We start from the raw sequence: 26,046 nt of genomic DNA, 5'->3' as shown, positions 1-26,046 counted from the left end.
AGCGCTGCGGAATATGTGTGCGCTATATAAGAAACTGTTAATAAATAAATAATAAATAGATATCTTTTCTATAATATTTGCACACATACTGTATTGTGCATGTTATCTGTGATTTCAAAAAGTCAGGTAACCTTGGATTTCCTACTTACTTTACCTTGACTTTACATTTCATTTTTCTTTATGTAGATATAAAATTGTTCTGTATTAAGCAGATATTGTCTGCCAAGGACAAAAAAAATGGTATTATATAAAAGTTAGTTGGCTTCTAAATGGATTGAATAACTATTTATTTCAATGTGCCTGGAGGCTTGGCCACCACCGGGCATACCCGATCCAAAAAAGATACCCTGCCTAGTGCCCCTGAACCCTACAGTATATGTGACACAGCTGTTTATGTGATGATTTTTTTCCATATATAAGAAAATATTTAAAGGCTACCACCCAACAAAACTGGTATAAGTAACAAACATATACATAACAATGCAGTCACAGCTACTAATACAAATATGGTTCCCGTACTATCTAAACAAATACTTATTGCTTTATTTCTTTTTTATGAAAAAGTAAATGTACCCTATAAATATAACTTTTCTTTACATAGTCCTTGATGGAGATATTTAATGTTCTAAAAAATAATGACATCACCCTTAGCAATGTATAGTATCAATTGTTTGCTTTAATTATTTTATTTGGATTAAATCAAAACTTGGATGGGACCTGCATTTGCAGAGCATGCTGGTCCATGTAGTACAGCAAGGAGGATCTAGGGGTGACTCCTAGTGAGCAGGCTCTCAATTTAGATGTATTTGTATGTTCTATTATCATGTAGCCTTAAAGTAGTCAATTATAAGGCCCAGAGTGGGTACTCTTATGATGCAATGTAGGGCCCTCCAGTATCAAAGGATCTTTAGAAAATTGTGGAAAATATATTTAACTAAGATCTCTTATTATCCACTACAATGCATTTTTTGTGTATCTTTCTAGTCTTTCAGCAAATGAGTGGCACTATTAAAATGAGACAGCAGCTTCCACTGTATTCTTTATAAAGTCAAAAATGTCGGGTTTCTATAAGTTAATGGAAACGTGTACTCTAGGTGGCCCCTTGGAGAGCATCTCATTTAGTAGACAAAACACTGGAACATGTTTACAGATGATCTAGTTTTAGAAAACATCACGCTAAATGTGTTTATACCCGGTGCTATAGCCTTACAATTCTATCATGATTCGATCATGATCGAATCGGGATTGAATCACATGGCAACCAAAAGGCATTTGATTTTGACTATATACTACAGATCTGTAATACTGTATATAGTCTTGCCTGCACAGTATATTTTTATGTTGGATTTCCACTAAACGAGAGCACCATGTGTACACTACATAACAGTGGTGGAACAACTGGCTTTGCAGAAAATGCAGTCACTACAGAGTCCAAAGGTGCACACCCAAGGTCCAAGGCCCCAACTCTGTTCTTAGAAGAGTAAAGTGAGAAACGCTTCTGAGCATGAGTAGTCCCGTGTATGCCCCTGCACTGCTAATGCAACTAGTCAGAAATGTCCATTATACCTGCTGTGCAGCTAATCACTGCTGATTGGTCAGCCTAGTGGCACTCCTTGCCTTGCTGCTGCAGAGATCAGAAGCCTCTGGGAAAAAGTAAAAATGCAGCCCTTGCATTCCCCGTGCTTTCCCAGAGCTGCAGAGAGGACCAGCCACCATGAAAATGTACAGTTGCAATGGTCACAATGAACCGATGTGCCAGCAATCAATGTTTAAGTCATTGTTTCTAAAATTAAGACTTGTTTTCCTTGAGCAATAGTATGTTTGTTGTTGGGCTGTGTGTAGTTAAATCCTGCAAACTATATGGCAGTGTGTAAATGAGAACATCCATACCACTGCTCTGTTTAAATCACTCTTCTGACATCTAACTTTAGACAAGTATGTAAAATATACTGTATGTCAGGGATATGTACTATACCTCTATGTTTTTTTTTTTTTTATTATTAAGCCTGCCTTGCTTCTTTCAATTACTTCTGGTATCTGAGCTGTCTCCTGGCCTTTAGGTTTAATGTAGATTGCGTGCAACACTCTGAAAGCTAGTTTTCCTGCAGCGTTTTACTAATTTATCTCAGTGACTTCTGAATGTATAACATTTGCATCCGGAAACTGAGGATAATCCAGCAATTCCTAAAAACTGTGTGCGGCAATGACACATTTTAGACTTGTACACCTGGATTTTTCTTACATTACACTTGAAGGACCTTTGGACAATCTGCTAAATAAGTGCTAGTATGCTAATAAAATATTAACAGCTAGTGTTCTTTTGACATTTCAATGAATTAATTGTTTTGACCTTTTCTAAGCTGATATTTGCTTGAGAGCCTTCCTATAATATTTGTATTCATAATTGACTGTCCTATCACAGGGTTATAAGAGAGAGTAAGGTTGGATGCACAATACAATGACCCGGATCATAGTGTAAGGGACAAATGATGTAAAGAGACATTGGTCTCCAGTACACACCGAATGATATAGCATGTGGCTGTGCAATATATCACTCATCGGCTGCATTCAGCTGCATTCAGCAGCATGCAATTATTCCGGGTCCTCACATCTGATGCACAGAACATCAGATGAGATTATGCGCAAAGGATGGTGCACACTAGATCATTTGAATGATTTTTGCTCCGATTCATGGTATCAGACAACATCGCATTTAAACTGTGACCACATAACAGTATTAGTATTGCTTTAATATATTATTTTTAGATTGGTATTATATGGTATATTCAACAAAGTCTTAAGTAAATTTTAAATATCTAAATCAATTATAGTGAATCAGTTCACTACACAACAGGGTGACAGACATTTTCAGGAACAATAAGGTAAGCATGGGAGATGAATAATACCCATTATTTGGGGGTTTTCCTGCAGCCACCGAGTTTTGATATTAAATTCCATGACAGAAAATGAGATGTAGTGATTTCTCCAGCGCAAGCCTGATTTCACCAAAAAGCATTATTTTAATGAAAAATTACTTGGGACTTGCTCTAAACCAGGCATGTCCAAACTATGGCCCTCCAGCTGTTGTGAAACTACAAGTCCCATCATGCCTTGCCACAGTTTTGTGATTAGGGAATGCTAAAACTATAGCAAGGCATGCTGGGATGTGTAGTTTCACAACAGCTGGAGGGCCACAGTTTGGACATTCCTGCTCTAAACCCTCCCGCCCACCCTTGCCCCAAACAATACAGTAATTAAGCAATTGAAAGATTCCAAGTAGCTTAATTAGTCTGTAATGACTCACCTTCTGAAATGGTGTCTTCTTCTCCAGCATTGGAATCCAGACTCCTACAGCAGCATTTATTTTAAAAGTGTGTGCGAGTGTGTATGAGAGTGTTTGAACCCAAGAAAGCGTGTGAGTGTCATCCAACCCAGATCGAGCAACTGGGAGAACTACATCTCTCAGCAGCCCTCTCCCAAATGTCGAGGGAAGACCACCAAAAGCCACCTTGGGGTAAGTATAATTCTTTTTGTCATGAGCTGCATGGTTTTCAGAGCTTAAAACCCTGTTACCAGCAGCATCCACTGGAGCTTGCCCATATGCACGTTTTTACAAATGGCCTACAAACTCCTTCTATTGTGTTCATCTGTGCAGAAAAAAAAACAGTGTCACACTAAGCAATCCCAAACAGATATAAACAAATAATTTCACTACCCCTTGTATCAGATATTCTGTAGATTAGATGGTTCAATGTAAATCCTGAGGACGATTGTGAAAAAACTCAGAAAAAAGGAGACATAGTGCAGATAGTAAAAACACCATGCAATTTTATGGTTTTGATATCCCACTCACATGTTGGGTAATATTAGAAAGGCAGAATATGGACACTAGGGTCCTGCATAGAGAACTCTGATCCAGTATTGAAGTGAAGATTCAATAAGTACCTACAACTTAGAAAGTATATGATAGTGCAACACTGTATGGATAAAATAACACAGGTTTATTAGAGGTTTGCACTCACATAAAACAATTTGAAACAGGAATATAACACCACAGCTGGTGTACTGATGAAGACTGGATAAAATGGATAACAGCCAGGGATAATACTTGCTGCAAGCTTATTCTCGGGGTGCCGCCTCCTCGAAGACAGCTGATAGTTGGTACAGAAATAAAAACAATTCCCGTTCGGGTTTTCTCGAACAGGGGAGCCAGTATACAATATATGAATTCTATACCTTACATTCTTTAAGAATAAAAAAATCTGTCCTAAAATAAAAAACGGCATATAAAAGTCCTTTTAGACACAATGGGGCAGATGTATTAAGCCTGGAGAAGAGATAAACTGGAGATAAAGTGGAGATAACTTGGAAGAGTTAACGCACCAGCCAATCAGCTGTGTTTGAAATATGACAGTTGGGATCTGATTGGCTGGTGCGTTATCTCCTTCCAATTTATCACCAGTTTATCTCTTCACCAGGCTTAATACATCTGCCCCATTGCCATTTTTGCATTCCATACACGCAAGGTGCCGGAAGCGTAAGTGACGTTTATGCATTCCATTCAGCCAGAGAAGAGGAAATCAGATGACATCTGTGCGTTCCACTGGTGTATATGTAGTCTCTTGCATACCAAATGTCCGGAAACCTTAATTATATTCTCTTCTTTATTGTATGGAATTTTTGTGCAGTTTGGTCTCAAAGTATTTTGTCCCATAAACGGTCAGAGTCCATCATATATATAAAAAAAAACATTATATCCACTTCATCTCTGCTTTCGCTAGTCTCTTGTTTAAATCTTTACATCTCCAAGTGGATTTCAGAGATTGTAACCCCCAAAAAGTTTTAATTTTAGTTGGGTCACAATTGTGTTTCAATTTAAAATGAGCCGAAAGTGTATGCATGTCGAGTCCCTTTTGGATGTTATATATGTGCTCCAAAAGGGACTCGACAATTGTGACCTAACTAAACTTAAAACTTTTTGGGGGTTGAAATCTCTGAAATCCACTTGGAGATGTAAATATTTAGACCAGAGACTAGCGAAAGAGATGAAGTGGATATATAAATTAAAAACGCATGTCCAACGTTGGCCCTCCAGATGTTATGAAACTACACATCCCAGCATGCATTGCCACAGTTTTGCTATTAGAGAATGCTAAAACTATTGCAAAGCATGCTGGGATGTGTAGTTTCAAAACATCTGGAGGGCCAACGTTGGACATGCCTGGTCTAAATGGATTATTCAAATTAAAGTGGTTTTTATGATTTTTTTTAAATATTTATATGGCTAACTTTTATTAATTCATAGAATTCTCCATGCAAGTAATGTTGTAACTCATTTATTCGTTATTCCTGCATTGTATATTTATACATGTTTTATTATATATTTTTTTATATATGATGGAATGTAATTATTTAGACCAGAGACTAGCAAAAGCAGAGATGAAGTGGATATTACGCTATTTTTTTTATATATGATGGACTCTGACCGTTTATGAAACAAAATACTTTGAGAACAAACTGCACAAAATTTCCATACAATAAAGAAGAGAATATAATTAAGGTTTCCGGACATTTGGTACGCAAGAGGCTACATATACACCAGTGGAACGCACAGACGTCATCTGATTTCCTCTTCTCTGGCTGAATGGAATGCATAAACGTCACTTCCGCTTCCGGCACCTTGCGTGTATGGAACGCAAAAATGGCATTGTGTCTAAAAGGACTTTTATATGTTGTGCTTTTCATTTTAGGACGGATTTTTTTATTCTTAAAGAATGTAAGGTATAGAATTCATATATTGTATACTGGCTCCCCTGTTCGAGAAAACCCAAACGAGGATTGTTTTTATTTGCTGTACCAACTATCAGCTGTCTTGGAGGAGCCGGCACCCCGAGAATAAGTGGTGTTGTGAGCTTCTGAGGAAGGACCCCATAGGTCCGAAAATGAGTTTAAGCCCAAAACACCACCTTACTGGACCCCACGGAAGATGCTTTGGACTCTGCTTGCTGTACCAACTATCAGCTGTCTTGGAGGAGTCGGCACCCCGAGAATGAGCCTGCAGCATGTATTATCCCTGACTGTTATCCATTTTATCCAGTCTTTATCAGTACACCCGCTGTGGTGTTATATGCCTGTTTCAAATTGTTTTATGTGAGTGCAAACCTGTAATAAACCTGTGTTTTTTTATCCATACAATGTTGCACTATCATATACTTTCTAAGTTGTAGGTACTTATTGAATCTTCACTTCAATACTGGATCAGAGTGATCTATGCAGGGCCCTAGTGTCCATATTCTGCCTTTCTAATATCACCCAACATGTGAGTGGGATATCAAAACCATAAAATTGCATGATGTTTTTACTATCTGCACTATGGCCCTTATTCTGATCTGTGCGGCCAGATCAGAATATGCGGCCAGGACCGTGCAGGCGAATCCCCGCCTTCCATACGGATCGCCACCTCCGTCCGTACGCGGATATGTGGCGGTCCGCATGAAAGTGGACGGGGATACGCCTCCTCCATCTTGGGAGCAGCCCCTGCATTCGATGGTCGCCGAACATCGAATGCAGGGCCGCACGCTCCACCAGCGCCCGCCACCCTAGACCACACGGACACTTGTCCGTATGAAATCATGTATGGGGGCGGGCAGCTGACATCCGGCGATGTCAGATGCCCGCCCCCTACACATGCGTCACGGCTTCATTACCATGCATACGCCCTGCGTTTGCATGGGAACGCCCATGAAACGCGGGGCGTATGCATAGGGTAATGAGGCTAAGTAGCCCTTCACGCCCCTCTCCGCCCCCTGTGCGGCGTCTAAAGAATAGGTACGGCGAAACCGCCTGCACATGCGCAGAGTGACCTCTGCACATGCGCAGTCGGAAACCATCGGCGGTCCGACCGCATGCGGAAAAATCCGCACCGATCAGAATAAGGGCCTATGTCTCCTTTTTTCTGAGTTGTTTCAGAATTGTCCTCAGGATTTACATTGAACCCCCTAATCTAAAGAAAATCTGATACAAGGGGTAGTGAATTTATTTGTTTATATCTGTGTGGGATCGCTTAGTGTGACACTGTTTTGTTTTTTCTGTGTATTCGCAAACTTTTGGTGGAAAGTTTAATCTGGTGTCACTAGAGCTGTACCCCACTAGGTGGCACATCTAGGAAGTTTATAAATCTTTGTATTATCGTGTTCATCTGTGCGGCAGGTTGTGTAAGGACTGATACACCCATCTTTAGTGCCATGCACACTGTATCAATGATTGGTGCATCCTTATATGCCTTGGATACACTATTGAAAATGGCAACCTATGGAAGAATCAGTTTCTCTATGGCCGCCTATGCTTGCAGTAGGGCATCTGTGAATGCTGCCTCTTGTTTTAACATGCACATGGCACTCCCATATTACACCAACAACCTACATCCTTTCTGATACCATCTGCATTGATTGCAACAACACCCTTGTGCCTACACTCTGTGTAATGCACACATCACAGGGGTTTTTAGAAATATTAGTGCATGCAGATTTGCAAACAATTGCTCAAATATGTGAACACTAGCAGTGCATACGGATTTCCTGCTTCCATGTATTAGACCCTTACTGCTGATACAAATAAGTGATACAGAGTGGGTATTAATTATGAGAAATTCAGACTGTCGCCAGGCACAAAAACTTATGTGTAGCCCATCACTTGAACCTCTCTCAATTCCCATGGTGATTTTAATTCAGTATTAGTTACTACTTCCTAGTGCATTAATAGTTATTACATAAAAATAATAGTTTTCTTGAATGCAAATTTGTTTGCAAAAAGGGTTGTTAAATATATGTAAAAAGGTTTCCAGCAGTACATAATTTGACAATGAAATGTTAATTTGTGGTGTGCATGGCTAACAAAGAATAAACAGAAATAAGGATTGCATTAACAACATTGCTCTAAGGCTTTATGTTAGAGCAGTTGCATTAGATCTCTCCTGCTTCGGGGAAGCTGAGCAGACAGTGCTGAAAGTGTTTGGCAGATGTCCAACCTATTTACAAGTGCTAAATAAAAAGAATAGTACTGTAGATGTCCCATCACCACCAAAGCGCTTTTATTGGAAATGGGTTACTGTACTTAAATTGAATCTCTTGCTGCCATACACACTCATCCTAGTTATTAGCAATGTGACTGCAGTCCATCTGATTTATGTGGTTGCTCAATTTATCTCTGAATGGCAACATTTTTATGTTATCCGCTGTTAGGGAGCCGATTATAGTTATGAAGAATAAACATGGTGAAATCATTTACATTTAGTATAAATCATATTCCCATCAATGTGATTTTAGCTGTGCACAATATAAAAACGATTGCATACCAAAACCAAAAAAATTTCAGTAAGTACAAAATATTAAATAAAATTTCTAAAGGGGTAACCAAAGTAGTGTGAGAACAGTAAAATAATAATAATTCTTACCAGTATCCAGAAACCAGTGATTGATAATCCAGTGAGAGTAGCCAGTCATCAGATTGCGATGCATCTGTTGTGACCCCCAGTGCAGTAAAGTGATGCCATGAAGCACCATCTCACTTTACAGCACTGGGGATCACAGCACAGGATCAGATGCCCTGCTCCCTCTGGATCACTGATCATCAGTCCCAGCTGCAGGTAAGAGTAATCAGAGATAGGTTTCGGGTGGTAGTCAGAGGCTCATGTGTAGACAAAATCTCAGGGTATTTTTCAGAAAAAAAGTGCAGTAAGCTCAGTCTGTAAGTGTGATCATTGATGCTTCACTGTAATTAATTAAATTATCACATTGCAGATTTGGTTGTATCTATCACATCTCATAATGGCCCTTATTCTGGTCTGTGCGGCCGGAGCCGCATACGTTGCTCCGGCCGCACAAACCAATCCCCGCCTACAATACGGATCGCCACGGCCGTCCGTACGCGGACGGCTGGCGATCCGCATGCAAATGGTGGGGCGTACGCCTCCACCATGGTGGGAGCTGCCCCCTGCATTCGATGGTCGGCGACCATCGAAGGCAGGGCCGCACGCTCCAGCAGCTCCCGCAAGCTTAGACCACACGGACAATCGTCCGTGTGAAAGCTTGTATGGGGGCTGAGAGCTGACATCCGGCGATGTCAGCTTTCCGCCCCCATCACTGGCGTCATAGCCTCATTACCATGCATACGCCCCGCGTTTGCATGGGAACGCCCATGAAACGCTGGGCGTATTCATAGGTAAATGAGGCTATTAAGCCCCTCACGCCCCTATACGCCCCCTTTGCGGCGTAAAAATTTTTTGTGCGGCGATTTCCCCTGCACATGCGCAGAGTGACCTCTGCGCATGTGCAGAGCGAAAACATCGGCGGTACGGCCGCACGCGGGCCGTACCGCACAGATCTGAATAAGGGCCATTGAGATGCGGATTGTGATTAATATGCCATAAATCTTTAGAAAATGACAGATTGAGCATCTCTGAGTCTAGAATGTATTGGGCATTCCTGGGTGGTGAGTGAGAGGTGGCCAAACCAATGCATGTAGATATTCATGATTTATGGGTTTGTTATGGATGATTGTGGATGGTAACTGGTTGTTTTCTAAGAGTGTCAGAAAAATCGCAGGCATGCCCAGGCATTTTAAGAGAGGGTCTGTGACGTCAGTGCAGGCCTCAATCAGCCTGTCTCAATTGCAGAGTTGTGGAAGGGTCAGACACTCACATTTTGCACAAATGGGAAAATCAATTGATGGTTTGTGAATGGTGTATGGATTTGCAAGTGGACAGTGAATAGCGATCTATTTGCAATCCTATTGCAAATTTGCATGGGACGGTTTCTTTCTGTCTGGGCAGAGGCTATCTATTGCAGTCATCTGCAATCTGCAGTTCAGCGATCAATTATGAATCAGGCTCTTACTCTGATGGATATTACTGTACCTAGCATGGGACTGGGGCAAGTTTCGATGGTGCTTCCAATGGTTGTGAATGCAGCCACATAAAATGGGTGTCTTAGCCCTTGCGCATCCAGTCTCATGCGTGTGCACAAAGAAAACGGTTTATACTATCATTAGCATAAAGTTACAGATGTGACTATGGCAGAAGATGATAACATAACCGCAGCAGCATTGCGACTCAAAATGAGCTTTTTGATGATTCTTAATCATTTAGACAACTTGTAAAAGTAGATCTAGCAATAAAATATTCATTTGTAGTATTTTCAACACTTGTGGGCTCAATTCAATTATTTGATTTATAGAGTAAGCCACAATAACAACATTGCTGGACTCACAAATGTTTTCCAGCCCAAGAGGGTTGCATAATAAAATCTGTAATTCTGGGCTCAGGTCAGGCCATGAGGTGGGCGAATTGAGGTACAATTGCTGGCGTTTGCCCATTGCTGCAACACCAAATTGCCCCTTTGCCGGTAATTGCTGACTTAAAAGGGGGCTTTCACATCTTAAATAGTATTATGCTCCAAGTACTTTACGGCGATCTGTGTCCCTTCCTTACTGTATATGCGCTTTAGATACGTTTTTTTTTATGTTTGGGTCCCGCACTGGATACTCCACTATGTTGACTTAAAGTTCAACAGTTTCTTAGGGGGAGTAAATAATTCGATCTGAGTCCAAATCCTGTCATTAATTATTTGTCAAAAGGATTCTTTTGTAGAGAAAGGACCCTTTCAAAATTTCAAACTTAGTAGGTTGGAGGTGCTCCCCAGAGTCAGAGGCAAATATGTTTGTTCACATGGAGAAAAAAGAAGACTCTTCCCACAAAGAGTCTTCTTTTTTCTCCATGTGAACAAATGTATATGCGCTTTGTCAGTTCTCTCCTCCTTCAGAGAGTACCTGAATGTTATAGAATGCAATTAACAGTGAGCTCCACTGGGAAAACCTCCACTAAATGCATATTACAAATAGGATGGGGGATGGTTACTATACTAGAAAACCAAGTAACTTGAAAAAAATGAAATAATATATATAGTTTTTTGAAACATGTATGAAAGATTTTATTGCTTATGGCCTCTGGTTCTGAGGAGAGTAGAATGTGTTTTATAATAAAAATTTAAGAACATTAACAAGGTTTACAAACTATAACCTAGTGTTTTGTGATAGCGTCCCAGTAAGAGCATGTTTGTTTACAGCACAAAATGCTCTACCTTTGATATTGTAATGCAACAGAACTGTAGAAAATGCAGTATAGAAAAATAGAATATAATTAAAATGCAAATAAAGAGTTTACTTTAAAAAGCAATTCATGAAAAGCATTGACATCATACGGCTTGATCACATTGATGTTCATACATATTCAATATAATTCCAAGCTCATATGTGACTGAATCTCAATTTCTAAATCTTTGAATCTGGACATGTCCCCATTGATGGGCAAACCTAGGTGAAGGCTGTACCAAGCACCCAGCACAACATTTCCAAGAACATAAAATGCTACCTTGCCCCATCAGAAATTATGGGATTGAACAAATAGGCACCCCTTCCCTTTCTCAAAAACCTGGAATGCCTGATGAGACCTTCTGTTTCTGCAGCACTTTCCACACTACTCTCCCTCTACATTGCTTCAAGGGAAATGTGATCTTTGTTTATGAGAAATTGTACTTTATAAACTGCAGTCCTGGGGCCCCATTCTGTCTGGGCCCAGGACTGGAATCTCCACAATCCCCCTTGATGGCTTCCCTGGTAATAAGCGGGGTGTGAGTGGGACAGATTAAATATTCACTCAGAATTTAAGTTCTGACCTGTATGTGTCCTTATTAATGGTAAGCATTAATCACATAGGCCTATGGTTAATTAAATCAGTTTAATTTTATTTATTTACTGTAGGATTCCTACCATTAATATTATAGCAGAAATAGCCTTAATGTTGCCTACACAAATGTAGCCATATAGTAAAGTGTCAATTAAATATTTTTATGCTAATAAGCCCTATAAGGTACAAAAAAAAAAAAAAAACGGTATTTCTTAAGGTGGGTACACACTGCAGAATTCAATGTAAAGATCTGTATGTAAGAGTGATGCCTTTCAGATCTATCTCTACTTATAGCTAAGAAGATGGAACTTGAATGCAACAGGGCATTCCAACAAACACAAATCTAACTGAGGGAGTGTCCGTGGAATTGCGGAGTATAAAGGATTGTGCATACACATAAACGTACATGTGTTCATATGCATCGTTTGAATTATGGATAGGGGTGGTGCAAGTATACACAGATAATGGCTCTATGCAACCAAGTGTATGGATAGGGCAGAGTAGATATGCATACAAACAGGGCTGTAACTACTGTAAGGGTGTGCAAGGAGTGCCACTGCAAAAAGTACAGAGCCCTTTGGGTGGCATTGCTGCACACCAATGACCCCTGATTCTGCCTCACAGAGTGCCTGGAATGGCACTATGCAACCAGAATCAATGCTGCATAGTGCAGTACCAGCTAAAACATTATCTTGAGGCTCGTATGTGTTCACTGCAACTCTTACAGTCTTCCTGGAGCATCACGTGGATGCACTGGACAGTGATGTTATTCCCATCACTGATTAACCAGCCCCTTATCACAATGTCATGTGCACAGCAGCTGTGGCTGGCACATGGTGCCTTAATCTCAATTACAGTACTGCATTTAGATCGGTGCATGCAGTGCAGCAGAAATTGCATTGACTTGTGTTCACCTTTGAATGCGACCTACTTGAAATTGAAACATTTTACTTGGGTTCTCCAGCAGTTAAAGATAAAACTGTAAATTTGGTTTTGTCATAATAAATTTTAATTTAGAGTGTTTCATTAATATTTCAGACATGACAAATACCGTATGGCAAATATGTGCAATATTTTAGAAAAATAATTTGTGATAGTAAAATCTTGAATAACAATACAGATATGAGATTGGTACCTTGTAAAAAATATATATTGCAAAGTGATCACGATTCAGAGACGTTATGTTTATAAAGACAAGATTAAATGTGAAAAAGCTCATTTTAGATGTGTTAATTGTTCTGCAATTGCAAAAAATAAAAATAAAGAATGCATCTACTACAATACAGTTTATCAATACAATGAATTAGAGCATAAGCTTTATGCTGTGTGGGTTGATTGGAATAATTTTTTTGAATTATTTTTTGTTAAGAAGACAAAGCTGAAATTCTCACTGTACTGTACCTTGCCTTGCTGCCTTCAGCACTTCTTCCTCTTGTTCCTTTGACAGTCCATCTGCAACACATAGATAACACTTAATCAGTATCTGTTCTGCTTGGGAATCACAAATCATTAGGGAACATCATTTTTAGAACATAATACTTTCATATTCTAATAGTTAATTCTTTGCAACCATGCAAATTGAGAAATGTATAAATAATATTTGCAGAATATTTTAAGTTACTACACTGCTACTGAGTTATGTTTCTTATAATATTTAGTAGATATTGACTTACTGTAATATTTGTTAAATATATCTGTGCTTACTAAAGTAATACATTTTAAATTTTATAGAGTCTAATAATGGTGCACAGAATCATTCAAAATCTTCTCACAGGTGCCCAAATTGATGTGCTACAGTTGTTGAGCAAATTACCTACTTTGTGTTGAGTAAGATATGTAATGGAAGCAATTTAGTGCTACTCTACCCGGTACTTGTGTAATATCTGGGCGCCCGATGCGATTGATTGTATGCCTTAACTTAAGGCATACAATCAGATGCGATGGATGCGAAAATCGCGTTATTCGCATTGCATGCAACCAAATCGCATGCGATGCGATGGACGCGATGTTTCCATAGGATTGAATGTTAAATGGTCCTGTTGATACCCCCACTATCCAAGTGGGCATAGAGTTGATTTTATATAGCGTGGCGAGCGCAGCGAGCCCCGCGAGGGGACGCGCATTACTTAAAATGTATTCCGCGTCCCCTCGTGGGGCGCGCTGCGCTCAACGCGCTTCGGGCTCGGTGGCTTGCTGCGCTCGCCACGCTATATAAGATCAACTCTATGCCCACTTGGATAGTGGGGGTATCAACAGGACCATTTAACATTGAATCCTATGGAAAAATCGCATTGATCGCATCGCATGCAATTTGGTTGCATGCGATGCGATCAACGCGATTTTTCCGACCCGGTCAAAAAATCGGGCGCCCAGATATTACACAAGTACCTTCTACCCTTTAGCATACTACCTAACCTTTTGCACATACTTAACCCTTTACATACATTGGTGCTCCATGAACTACTGGACAGATTACTTTGAGAGTTTAATATGAAAAATGTAGATGTGTTCTAATGCTGGCCATATATCAGAATGATTTCAGGCCCAAATGCACGATTGCGATGGGTCATGAGAGATGCATTGTGGGTGTTTTGAGTGCAAATCTTGAGGTGTTTCAGTGTGATACACGGGTAGTGAGGTCAATAGTCAGGTTTTATGAGCTGCACATAAGATTTGAAGATGCTGCTAAATACCAGTATAATACCAGTATAAATACCAGTATGCTAGCAGTTGCAGATTTTATGATAGATCTTATGTGAAATTACATGCATAAGATCTATCATGTGTCTGGGAAGCTGCATGAGAAATTTTGACACGATCTGTATCAGAAGCTGCTCATTCTGATGTATGGCCAGCTTAAGGCTGTACTTGGGGCTGCTATGCAAAATAGAATTGAACACAGATATATATTCCACATGTGGAAAATATGTCTGGCATTCAAAGATGCATAGTGCAATAATTAATAAAAATAAATAGTGTTTTAAACATAGAAAAATGAAGGAAGGATGTCAGTCTAAAATGATTGAAGGTCTTACTTTAATATGACTTTTAATGTAGTGGTCAGACTATGTAAGCGTATGGGATAAAACCAAATTCCATACACTGAGCAATTACAATCCCCTCACAGTACCAATCCCTGATAGCAGAAAATGTAAGGGTTTCAGATATACAAGTGAGCACCCAATTATTCAATGGCATGCATATTGTTTAATATGTTACAATACAAGCACATGATGTTAAAAGTTATACGGCAATCAATATACTTACGACTAGTCAGGGAGTCAGACATAATTATGATCAATCCGGGGACAATGCGACTAGTTCCACATGTTCCTATGAAATGTGCAGAATTATTTTTAAAACAAGTAACATTTTTTATCAATTAAAATGGATACAGTTGTATTATTTGGGTTAGTACTAACAGTATATATAATTGAATCATATGAATAATACAGATGCTATATAAAAAAACACCATAAACTCATCAGTTATTAGGCATCTAAAACCAACAGATGAAAGTAAATATCAAATTAGTCAAAACATCTCCTCCACCAACAAGTTTCGACCATGAAATAGTATTTTTCAAGGACCTGCCAATTCTTTAAGGAAACATGTTGGTGCAGGAGCCCGTTTTGAGTTGACTGACTACCAAGTGTGAGAGTGGGGCAGAAGGTATTGACAGCTGGTGTGCCCCACTTTAACATCTTGAACCATTGCTATAATTGATACTGTGGCCTCACAACTATATGGTAGAAGTAAACTGTTTATGTCAACATTTGTGCTTCTGTTTTTTTTTTAGAAAACAGTTTTACACTATACTGTACTACTATTTTCTATGTTTAACAAATGATTGATGATAGCATAACTTCCTAATCTAGACAGTTGGAGATTTCAAGAAATACTGTGAATAATTCCATACAAACAAATGACAAATTGACATTTAAATACCATGAATAAAAAAAAACGATAATCAAACTCAGGTACAGTATATTGGATATACACATAAATGGATCTTTGTTTAACTATTAAATTAGGAGTGCCTGTATGAATTCCTCATAGTTCGGTGTTTTATACAATAGTAAAATCAATCATCATCAAGTAATCACGTAATGCTACAAAGTTAAATGATTAATCTACTTCTTAATTATCAGGATTGATATTTGCTCATCAGTCTATTTATCACTGGATATGGAAGTTTATTCCATGGGGAAAGCATTGGGCAAGGTTGGCAAGCTCAGGAATGCGTCCAGTAGCACCATAGTTCCTCATATAGATTACTGAAGCCTTGTGGTTAATTTTTCTATATGACTATCTATATTAGTATGGGACATAAAATAAATACTCACAGTACTGATGTCTACAGATGTTATGCATTACTGACCCAATTTGTACAGAGTTGAAGCCATGTCAATATATGTATAATATAACTGTACAAACTAAGTAAAATAGGTAAATTGCTTAGACAGTATCTCTATTTAGGCTACATTTTATTAAATCACTTTTATTCCCTTACCCATTTTGCCCCTACAACATCCAGGATTGAGTTAGACACCAAATTCTTCCCCTACAGAATGCCAATCCAAAATTAAATGACAAAGTACAGTATGGGGTTGGGGAAAGAAACTATTTTGCCCCCTAACTACAATGCTGTCCACTACATAACAAAACTGTTTCTCTGGAATTGTCAGCACTAATACCCAATTCATACATTACAATCTATTGGCTGAAATGCAATGAGGTGCATTTTGTACTTGTCATTAACATATACAGTTTAGCTGTAGAAAGGCAACACATTGTAACAGCATGTAGTGTATTTTAATTTTAAATGCCACAAGTTGAACATGTGATATGTTTTTCTACATCTGAAAGCTAGTCACTACTACTAAGAATGTACTATGTGCATTTAATCAATATATCTACTTTAGAAAGCAAAGACAGAATGAAAATACTGTACATTCCACAGAAAAGGAAACGTCTTGCAAGAACCTTGAAAGAACATGTTTTTTTTCACCAACACCTCTGAGAACTGTTATGCTTTCCCAAGTGTTAGTGTCACTTGAAAGTCAAACTGCATCCTTTTGCAGATTAAATACAAGAATGCTTTAGTAAATATACAAAGGAGCATGCAGTACCTAGCAAATGATGGTGATTTGCAATCTTTGAAATAAAAATATTTAACAAAAATTGTATATTGATCTCTTTTCTTATTTGAAATAAAAATAAAATTACATATTGGTGCAGTCCGCAAAATAGCTTCATCCACTTGTAGAAAAACAGATGCACTGTTATCTAGCTTATTGTCCTAATTCAAATGTATTTGCAATTCTCAAATTAAAATAAATACTTGTTTTATTTTCGTAAGTGTATCATGCATAGTAGAAACACTGCAGGTATTGCCTTTTTCCTATTTTAATGATGTACATTCATTAAGAAAATGCTTCACCGCACAATTCCTTACCTTCCTTTAGAGACACTTGTTCTTCTACCTTGGGTGGTTCTTGTTCTATACAAATGATAATGTTTTTCTTTGTTAATTAGGTACATTGCATTTAAGTTAGAAGTTCTGATTTATAGCAAGAATATTTGAAGAGGTTTGGACATACTTGGAGTATCTGTATATACTGAAGCTAATATGTGTCTTGGGTCTAAAGATTTTAGCATAGTCAAGTAGTGTAGGTTTATAAAAGCTATAAAATTGCCATAAATTACGGTACATATTCTTTGCTTACTTTTACAAGCCATAAAGGGTGAAATTTACTTAGATGTGAAATACACTTCACAGGTCTATGGGCAACCAATCAGAAGCTACTTCTTATTTATTTACCACCCTCTGGAAGATAGTAGACAGGATGTGATTGGTTGCCCATAGCAACATGACCTTTGAAGTGTATTTCACATCTTAGTAAATATCACCCAATGAGTCACTCAACACTTATTTCCCACATTCATTGTATTTGGTTTTGTTATACTATGTATGGACGTTCAAATGTATTGTTAAGTACTTGTGGCAATGGCACCATATATAATAATAATAATAATAATAATAATAATAATAATAATAATAATAATAATAATAATAGTGTTTAATTTGCAAGTTTAAAATGTTATGCAAATAGTGAACTAGTTTTTCTATGAACAGCAATATAAAATGTTTACATGTTTCAAGGTAAAATGTAGGTTGCAGCAACAATAGCACTTATTTTAGATTTAACTTTTTATCTTTTTTGTTTTGTTTTAACCCAGAACATATTCTGCAGGGAAGGCAAGGAAAGATTACATATATAAGGTACTTTGTTATTGAGTGGTTGACATCCAGGAGCCAAACACACCTGTGCCATGAATACTAGATTAACAAACTACTGATATTACAGTAGTTTGCTTTAAAAATTTATTTTATGTACTGGAAATGTTGAAGAGTGGACCCAATTCATGACATCAGGGCAAAATTGACAGTAGGGCAGATTGACCTACAAATTAAAGACACCCCTCTCAGATAACCTCATAAGCAGTGACCTTTGTGGTTTTCATTTGTTTGTAGAGGTCTGAGGAATGTTTCAAAATGGGCACTGGAAAACGTATTTGTTCTATGCAAAGTAGAGATGTGCAGGCTCTGATTTACTCTGATTTCAAAGCAGGATCTTATTGGCTATCAACTGTCAACAACTGTCATGTGATTTGGGATAGCCAAAGAGATCCTGCTTTGAAATCAGAGTAAATCAGAGTAAATCAGCACCTGCACATCTCTAATGCAAAGTACTGATAGTTACAGTAGTTCAGTGAATGGTTACATGCCAGCCTTTCTCACTGTGCTATTGTGCAGAATATAGATTATCCACCACACACTACCGCTAAGTCACCATAAGCTAAGAAAACACTCCAACATAGCACAATATTTTCCATATTACAGAATGCACATGCAACCTACCTTCCTTTTGGGTTGGGAGTATTTGTATCGTAGGTGTTACTTTTTCTACATAAAATTGTAGATATAACAGAATAAGTAAACAAATAAATGAACACAATAAACCAATATATGAAATTTACACATTTTCCTACTGTAAGTGATATCGTAAGTACAGAAGTACAAAACTGCAATGTAATACATTACTCTATGCAATGATTGTATTTAGCAAAAGCTAGGTTCCCTTTAAATTAAGTACATAACAATAAGTAAACCATTTGACTCAACTTTAAATGTATCAAAATATTATTTATTTGTAAATTAATATTATATAGATTTTTAATTTATTTTTACATATATCATAGTAACAGTTTCATTGATATTTTTTATAGTATCCTCCACACAGAAACATTAGCTACCATGGCAAATTACTCAACCTTTGTTAAATACTTCAAGGCAGTATCCAATTACCTGCAATCACTGATTGTGGGTAATTTTGTAACCAATTCTACATTTTCAAGCATATATGCATGACACACTTACTGTGCTGTATGTACAGAACTCTTTAACGTTGAACAAAGGTACTGAGCAATATTAAACAATGGTTAAAACAAAGCAAAAAATATTTAGGTTTCATCCAGCTGTAGATATAAGAGTCACCCAAACCCTTAGAATGCCCCTGGAACTGCCAGTTAGTGTATTTTCAATGAGTCAGATTTTCAGAGCAAATGAGGTCACTGCCTATTTGGACTTCAACAGGTTACAATGTTTTAGATATGGAAAATATGTTTTCAACAGAATTAAAATCTTGCCTAAACTACGACAATGCTATTGCAAACAACATTTTTTAATGAAATTACAGTTTCAGAGTCCATTTATAGCTTTCAGTGCGATGACAGCAACAAACTAGAAGATATGTATGATAAGTTCATTAACAATCAGTTTGAATTATAAAAAGTCTGCACTTGTATTATGTATTGATCCATTGTTTCTGTGTAAATAATCACTGCATCAATATGAAAAATAAATTTTGGCAATAAACACTCCATTAGTTTGACTGTACTGCAGGTATGTGTAATAACAGTAACAGTGATTCTTGTAGTTATGACTGATCTCACAACAGTTGTTACAACTACTCATTGTGATTACTTTAGAAGGTGTCTGGAAACTGTGTTGTAGATGTCTTAAAATATTTTCTGTTTAAAAAATGAGAGGGTCATGCCCTTAAAAGGTTAACTGAAGTAACAATATTCCTACCTTCTTTCATTGGTGATGCCTTTTCCTCCTTTAGTTTCTCTTCTATAAAACACATTAATAAAAATATAACTATTCCAGAATATGGCAACTCATACTTAAAAAAATTGTAGGTATTACCAAAACAAATTTATATATATATATATATATATATATATATATATATATATATATATATATATACATATATATATATATACATATATATATGTAAATATGGTACTTGCTCCAGAAAGTCTCCTCCTTCTAGTGCATCACTTCGAGTCTTGGTAATGGTAACTGTGTTTATTTATGTCTATAACGTCTATAACGTTTCGGGCACCTGCCCATCTTCAAGACACATAAGTGAAAAAACAACAACTTGTGTGTCCTGAAGGCGGGCAGTTGCCTGAAACACTGTAGACATAAATAGCAAAATAACACAGTTTTTCACCATTAAAAAGAACAAGGGTTAAGCTCTTTACCATATATATATATCTCCAAGGGAGGGCACTTACCAAATGAAGTCCAAATTTAATGACAATAGCTACAAAAGACACTGGTCAAGTGTCATGAAGATCCACTGAGTCTACGTTTCGGTTTGACATAATTTACATTTTGAGATATTCTATATTTCAAGATAGGTTCAACTAGTAATATAAGACATCTTGAGCATACTTGTGATATACTGTGCTATACTAATCTCCAGATGTCTTATATTGCTAGCTGTCCTGTCAAACCAAAACATCAACTCAGTGAATCTTCTTCACTTGACCAGTGTCTTTTCTAGCTATTTTCTTTAAATTTGGACTTCATCTGTTGAGTGCCTTCCCTAGGAATTTCTTTCCATTAAACTAGTATTATGTATGATGAACCACTTCTAATTGTGAACCCCAAAGGATAACTCATTGCGGGACATGAGTGCAGAAAACAACTTTGATTTTATTTATGTATATATAGATATGTATGTATACAACTCTATCTATCTATCTATCTATCTATCTATCTAATATATATATATATATAAAATTTTATTTAAAAGGTACTTGTTTCCTAGCACGGCGCCCATCGCTTTGTATACCATTACACTAAGTAATGTATACGATGGTATGCTATGCGACGCAATATTGTACAGTAAAATATTGCATCGCATCGTATGCCATACAATGGCATACGATGCGATCGTATACGATTTTTTATTGTACAAGCACCCTGATGGGTCCTTACAATGTTAAATGGCCCCCCATAGTCAACGCCACCCCCAGGATCAACTCCAACCCGAAACATGGAGAGCGCCGGCGGTACGCGTCCTCTGACCTTTTCATACCCCCACTGGATTTGATTTAAGATAGTGTGGCAAGTGCAGCGAGCCCCGCGAGGGTCCGCGCAATATGAGGCCGAAGCGCGATGAGCAAAGCGAGCCCCGCGAGGGGACGCGCAATACATGTAAAGTAATCCGTGTCCCCTTGCTGCGCTCACCACACTTCAGGCTTGGTGGCTCGCTGCGCTCGCCACACTATCTAGAATCAACTCCACGCTGACGTGGATAGTGGGGGTATGAAAAGGTCGGAGGACGCATACCGCTGCACTCGCCACGCTTCGAGTTGGCGTTGATAGTGGGGGTGGCATTGACAATGGGGGTGCATTTAACATTAAAAGCACCCATCAGGGTGCTTGTACAATTAAAAATCAGATAGCATCGCATGCATAGCATGCCACTATATTGCATGCGATGCAATTGTACAAAATGTACAGTAACATAATCAAAACCGGGGGCGCCGTGCTAGGAAACAAGTACCATTTAAAAAAATATTTATATATGCAAAATAAATTAGAATTTTTTATTATTTGCTGAATTTTTCCATAGGCATTTGCATGAAAATTATAAAACAAAACATACACAGATTGCTGAGAAACATTAATACTAATGGAAAATTACAGTAGCTAGTGCTAGAGCAACAGAAAAGCCTTAAGCAATTACTAATACCAAGGAGTGTATTGACCAAGCACTTTCCAGTGTGTTGAAGTCTACAGTATTTAGTGTACAAGCTTACAATTATTTAAAAAGCTACCACTTCCTCAGGTGTTTAAGCCATACATTTAAAAGGGCAATGGATTTTGACCCAAGGTATTTTGCTATTGAAAGCATTGCCCTTTTTAATTGCGGGCTTAAACACATTAGAAAGTGCTGTTTTTTTTTTAAATAAGTGGCAGCTTGTAAATACAATCCAGATAATTAAATAGAAACAGAAAATACATTTGTTGTTTTTATTTAGATTTTTCAGTAATGCATTTTTGACAGACCTCATTTTCCAGGGACAATGACTTTTGCAATCCCAACATACAATTATGGATCATGGTAAAATATAGCCTTTGATGTTTACAATAAATGGCTACATTACTTGTAATAGAAAGGATTGCACAAGTTATAATCACACTATGAGCAGCTAGCAGTGGTTTAGCATAATCCATTACCATTATCTCTTATAAAGCATGGGAATATGTTATTCAACTGCATGAACGGGTTAGTTTGGTACATCAAAATCTATGCAGCCACAGAGTTAATGCATATGGCTACTGGGCATTGCTGAGTACAGACAAGGAATAAAGCTACAGTCAGTGAAAGTCCTCATCTATAAAATATGTACTGTGATGTATGTAGATTTGTATTTCATGCCACAGTCGACTGTATCCATTAAACAGGCCCTTTTTGTAGGCTTTGACTCTGTGGTTCTCTCCTCTCATACTCTACATTCATGAAAGAACCAATCATATGATGGACATGTAACTGCCTCCTACAAGATTTTCAGGCACCTCTCCTGAAATAATCTGTGTTGATGCTATCAAATACAGTAAATATGTGATTGGCTACTGATTATTTTATCCCTACAGACTTAACAACTTGGTATGTATGGATGAAAAAGAATGTAAGTATGCTAAGGTGGGGGCAAAGATTAATAAAGACAAATGTGCTGGGGGGGGGGGGGTGTGCTAATCCATAGTCATGCACTTCGAAATTTACTACATGAAGGGTTCCCTAACATTTGTTTTCTAATTGACATACAGCAGACAAATAAAAGTTATGTTGCCAAACAGAATTCATATGAAGAATAAGCTTCTTAACAAAGGATAAGCCATCAGCTGTAAGTAAAAGCTAGGCAATTAACATACTTTTTTTCTTCAGTTTAATCATTTTTGCTGTAAGAACAAAAACAGTAGATGGAATATTCAGATATGCAGTGCAAAATTAACCTATTTCACAGGACAAATAAGACATTTTAACTGACACAGATCAGTTCCTAAACACGTTCGATAAACTCCAGTAAAAATGTGAAAATTCCCCTAGATTTCCAGGTTTTCAATTCATTAAAAAAAAGTAAGAAAGCTTAAGAGGTTCAACTATGCTTTAGCAGTTTGGACCGTGTCCAAACATGCTCGTGCTGGTTTGCACATGAATGAGTCAATTTATTCATATGTGAATGGGGTTGAATCATGTTTGAGTCCTTTGCGCTGGTTAAATTAAAAATGTTAATTGCTTTGAAAATTTCAAACTTGTCTGCAGCAATACATAAAAATATGCTTGTTAAAAAAACATGTAAAGGTTTTCTTTTTATAGACAACACTATAAAACATTATGTTTACAAGACAGTAGCGTACACAACATTTTAAACAGTGATACTTTTTTAAAAATATTTTGTAAGGGAAAGGAGACTAATAATGTTGTAGCTAACATTGTATTGTCTTTGTACAGGTATTAAAACTTTTCATATTAAAAAAAAATTGAGTTACCTGATTTAGAGTAAAATGTGCAAGTGAGTAAGAATACTTGTATGAATATCGCATATTGCATGGATGGAATGAAGTGATATTTAATAGCTACTATATGTACTGAAAATGTTTTATTATGCTAAAACAGCAATGCCCATATACAAGAAGAGGGCCACATAGATGTTCAGACTACATATTTTTTAAAGTATATTTGCAATCTCCCATCCCCAAAAAATTAATAAACTCAGAAGTACCCACAAATGATAAGATTTAGGGAAGGAGAACAGGAATCCAAACTCCAATCTCCGCTGCAAATATTACATCCATATTATTTCCAGCTGCAGACCAGCCCCATTGGATTATTTAGGCAGTTAAAATATCATATTTACAGTATTTTCATTGGCTCAGACAATGATCTATGCACATTATGCGCTCGGGATCTAAACCATGAAGCAGTGTGATAACATAAGCTACTACTGTACATTACTTTTAGCGTTTCACTGGAGAAGGTCTTATAAAAGCTTTTGGCTAAATTGCTGTGTATATTTCTATTTTCTCATTGTGAAATATTAACTATTCATCTGTATTTTTAATAGGGCCCTATATGCACTTAGGCTGAACGTATCAAACAAACTAATACCGATTATTAAAGTGTATGAAGGTTGTGAGGGAAGGAGAACAACATTCATTAGAAGGCATCTGGTTCTGCCAGTTGCTGGAAGTCAGAATTCCATAGACTGAGGTTACAGGAAAGTAATATACAGTAGACCTCTTGGTTTATTTTCAGATTACCTTTATATGGTACATAGAGAATTAAAATGATGCCTGTTGTAGGACAGATATATTTTCTGTTAAACACCTAGAGCTGCGATACTTACAACTTGAAAGTCTGTTGTAGATGTTTTAATATATTTTAACTATATTAAATGGTCACATTCTTAACAGCTTTAATGAAGTGTACATTGTTCTTACCTTTTCTTATTGGTGCCAGCTTTTCCTTCTTTGGTTTCTCTTCTATAAAACACAATATTTCTTTAACTATTTCATGATCAAAGTAATCAACAGTTCACAATCAGGGCATTTTTCAGAGTTGGACACAGACCCACACCCAACAACATTAATCGTGTGCTGCTTTATGCAAATGCTTATAAATGCTCCTCCTCTGGGGCGCATTCATGTGGCTGAATGTGCAAGCACTTAGACGCCCACTTTCAGCATCCACATACATAGTAAGACCAATAAAACTCACCCCAGCTCTCCGGCAGATGCACTTTCTCTATGTACCTTCAGTGTGTCTACAGCCGTGCATCCATTCACAAACCATTTTTAATTCACATTTCTGCAATACTCCCAAAACATGCCCAATAAACGGAGCATTTTTGCATGCACTCCTAGTCACGTTCCAGTCACCATCTAGGAACACCCTGACATCATGTATATTAATTAGAGTTGATAACGATCACTTGGTGACAGTGTATGCACATCAGCATTGTGTCAACCACCAAATCAGGTCCCAAAGCAAAGTTTATATAGTGCTTTTTTATGGTGTGAGTCAGCTCACAGACAAGGTCTATGTCGACAGTCAAAAGATAGACACAAAAGGGAAGATATGCACAAGGTCTACTTTGACAAAGGTCAACATGCACAAAGGAGACACCTGAAAAGGTTGACATAAGTTTTCATTTTTCTTGATGCTGACAGCTTAGTATGTGGACTCCCAAATAGTTTACCATGTTCGCTCAGCATGCTTTGGACCAGGTGTCTCGGTCTGCTATTGCTGCACTTGGCACAAAACACTAATCCCAATGGGATTCCTCATGGATGGTAAAATGTAAAAAAGTCACAAAAAACTGAAAAAAACATTGAAAAAATTCCCCAAAAAACTTTTCATGCTTTTGTTTGTTTTGACCTTTTCAAAATGTTGTGCATGTTGAACTTTTGCCAATATTGTCCATGTGCATGTTTTTTTTAAAATGGGCAATTATTAACAAGGCAACACCATGTCTTGTAAATAATTGCTCCTTCAAAAAACATCACAGTTCGGCCGGCTTCCAGCACGGCCACAAATTTTGGCAATTTGTTTGTCAGCTTACCGGATACCAGTTTTTTAGGTAGCATATAATATTCAGTTATTCTCATTTTTTATGTCCATTTGTATAAATATTAGATAGAATAGTCAGAAGCATTAGAATACAGCAGCAGAGCGCAAGCACACTTAAAGTGCCCCTACACGTACCGATATGTGTGCTGCGCATTTTGTACTTCATTTGTGCCGTGCAATTTTGGCACTTGAAGGGGGATGCGATGCACTTTAAAAGTTCAAAACGCATGCGATAGTCGTAGCGTGTATGGGCACTTTTAGAGATAAGCTTTAAACAGTTATTAACAAATATTACACTGACAT

At 37.5% G+C, this 26,046-nt stretch overlaps 1 protein-coding gene across 1 annotated transcript in view; it reads right to left on the bottom strand.

The window, feature by feature from the left end:
* Positions 1 to 26,046, bottom strand: part of TRDN (triadin) — a 427,364-nt gene that overhangs the window by 84,039 nt on the left and 317,279 nt on the right. Inside the window, exons 27-32 of the mRNA XM_083174940.1 lie at positions 24,615 to 24,656; positions 19,899 to 19,940; positions 18,666 to 18,710; positions 17,199 to 17,243; positions 15,008 to 15,073; positions 13,142 to 13,192 (exon numbers count right to left, since the gene is read on the bottom strand). Coding sequence (XP_083031066.1) covers positions 13,142 to 13,192; positions 15,008 to 15,073; positions 17,199 to 17,243; positions 18,666 to 18,710; positions 19,899 to 19,940; positions 24,615 to 24,656 — 291 coding nt within the window. The remainder of the gene's footprint in view (positions 1 to 13,141; positions 13,193 to 15,007; positions 15,074 to 17,198; positions 17,244 to 18,665; positions 18,711 to 19,898; positions 19,941 to 24,614; positions 24,657 to 26,046) is intronic.

Source organism: Crinia signifera, chromosome 3, assembly GCF_055691185.1.
Source record: "Crinia signifera chromosome 3, ASM5569118v1, whole genome shotgun sequence".
Classification (NCBI taxonomy): Eukaryota; Metazoa; Chordata; class Amphibia; order Anura; family Myobatrachidae; genus Crinia; species Crinia signifera.
The sequence above is the reverse complement of the archived record's forward strand: the minus strand, read 5'-3'. Positions and strand labels throughout refer to the sequence as shown.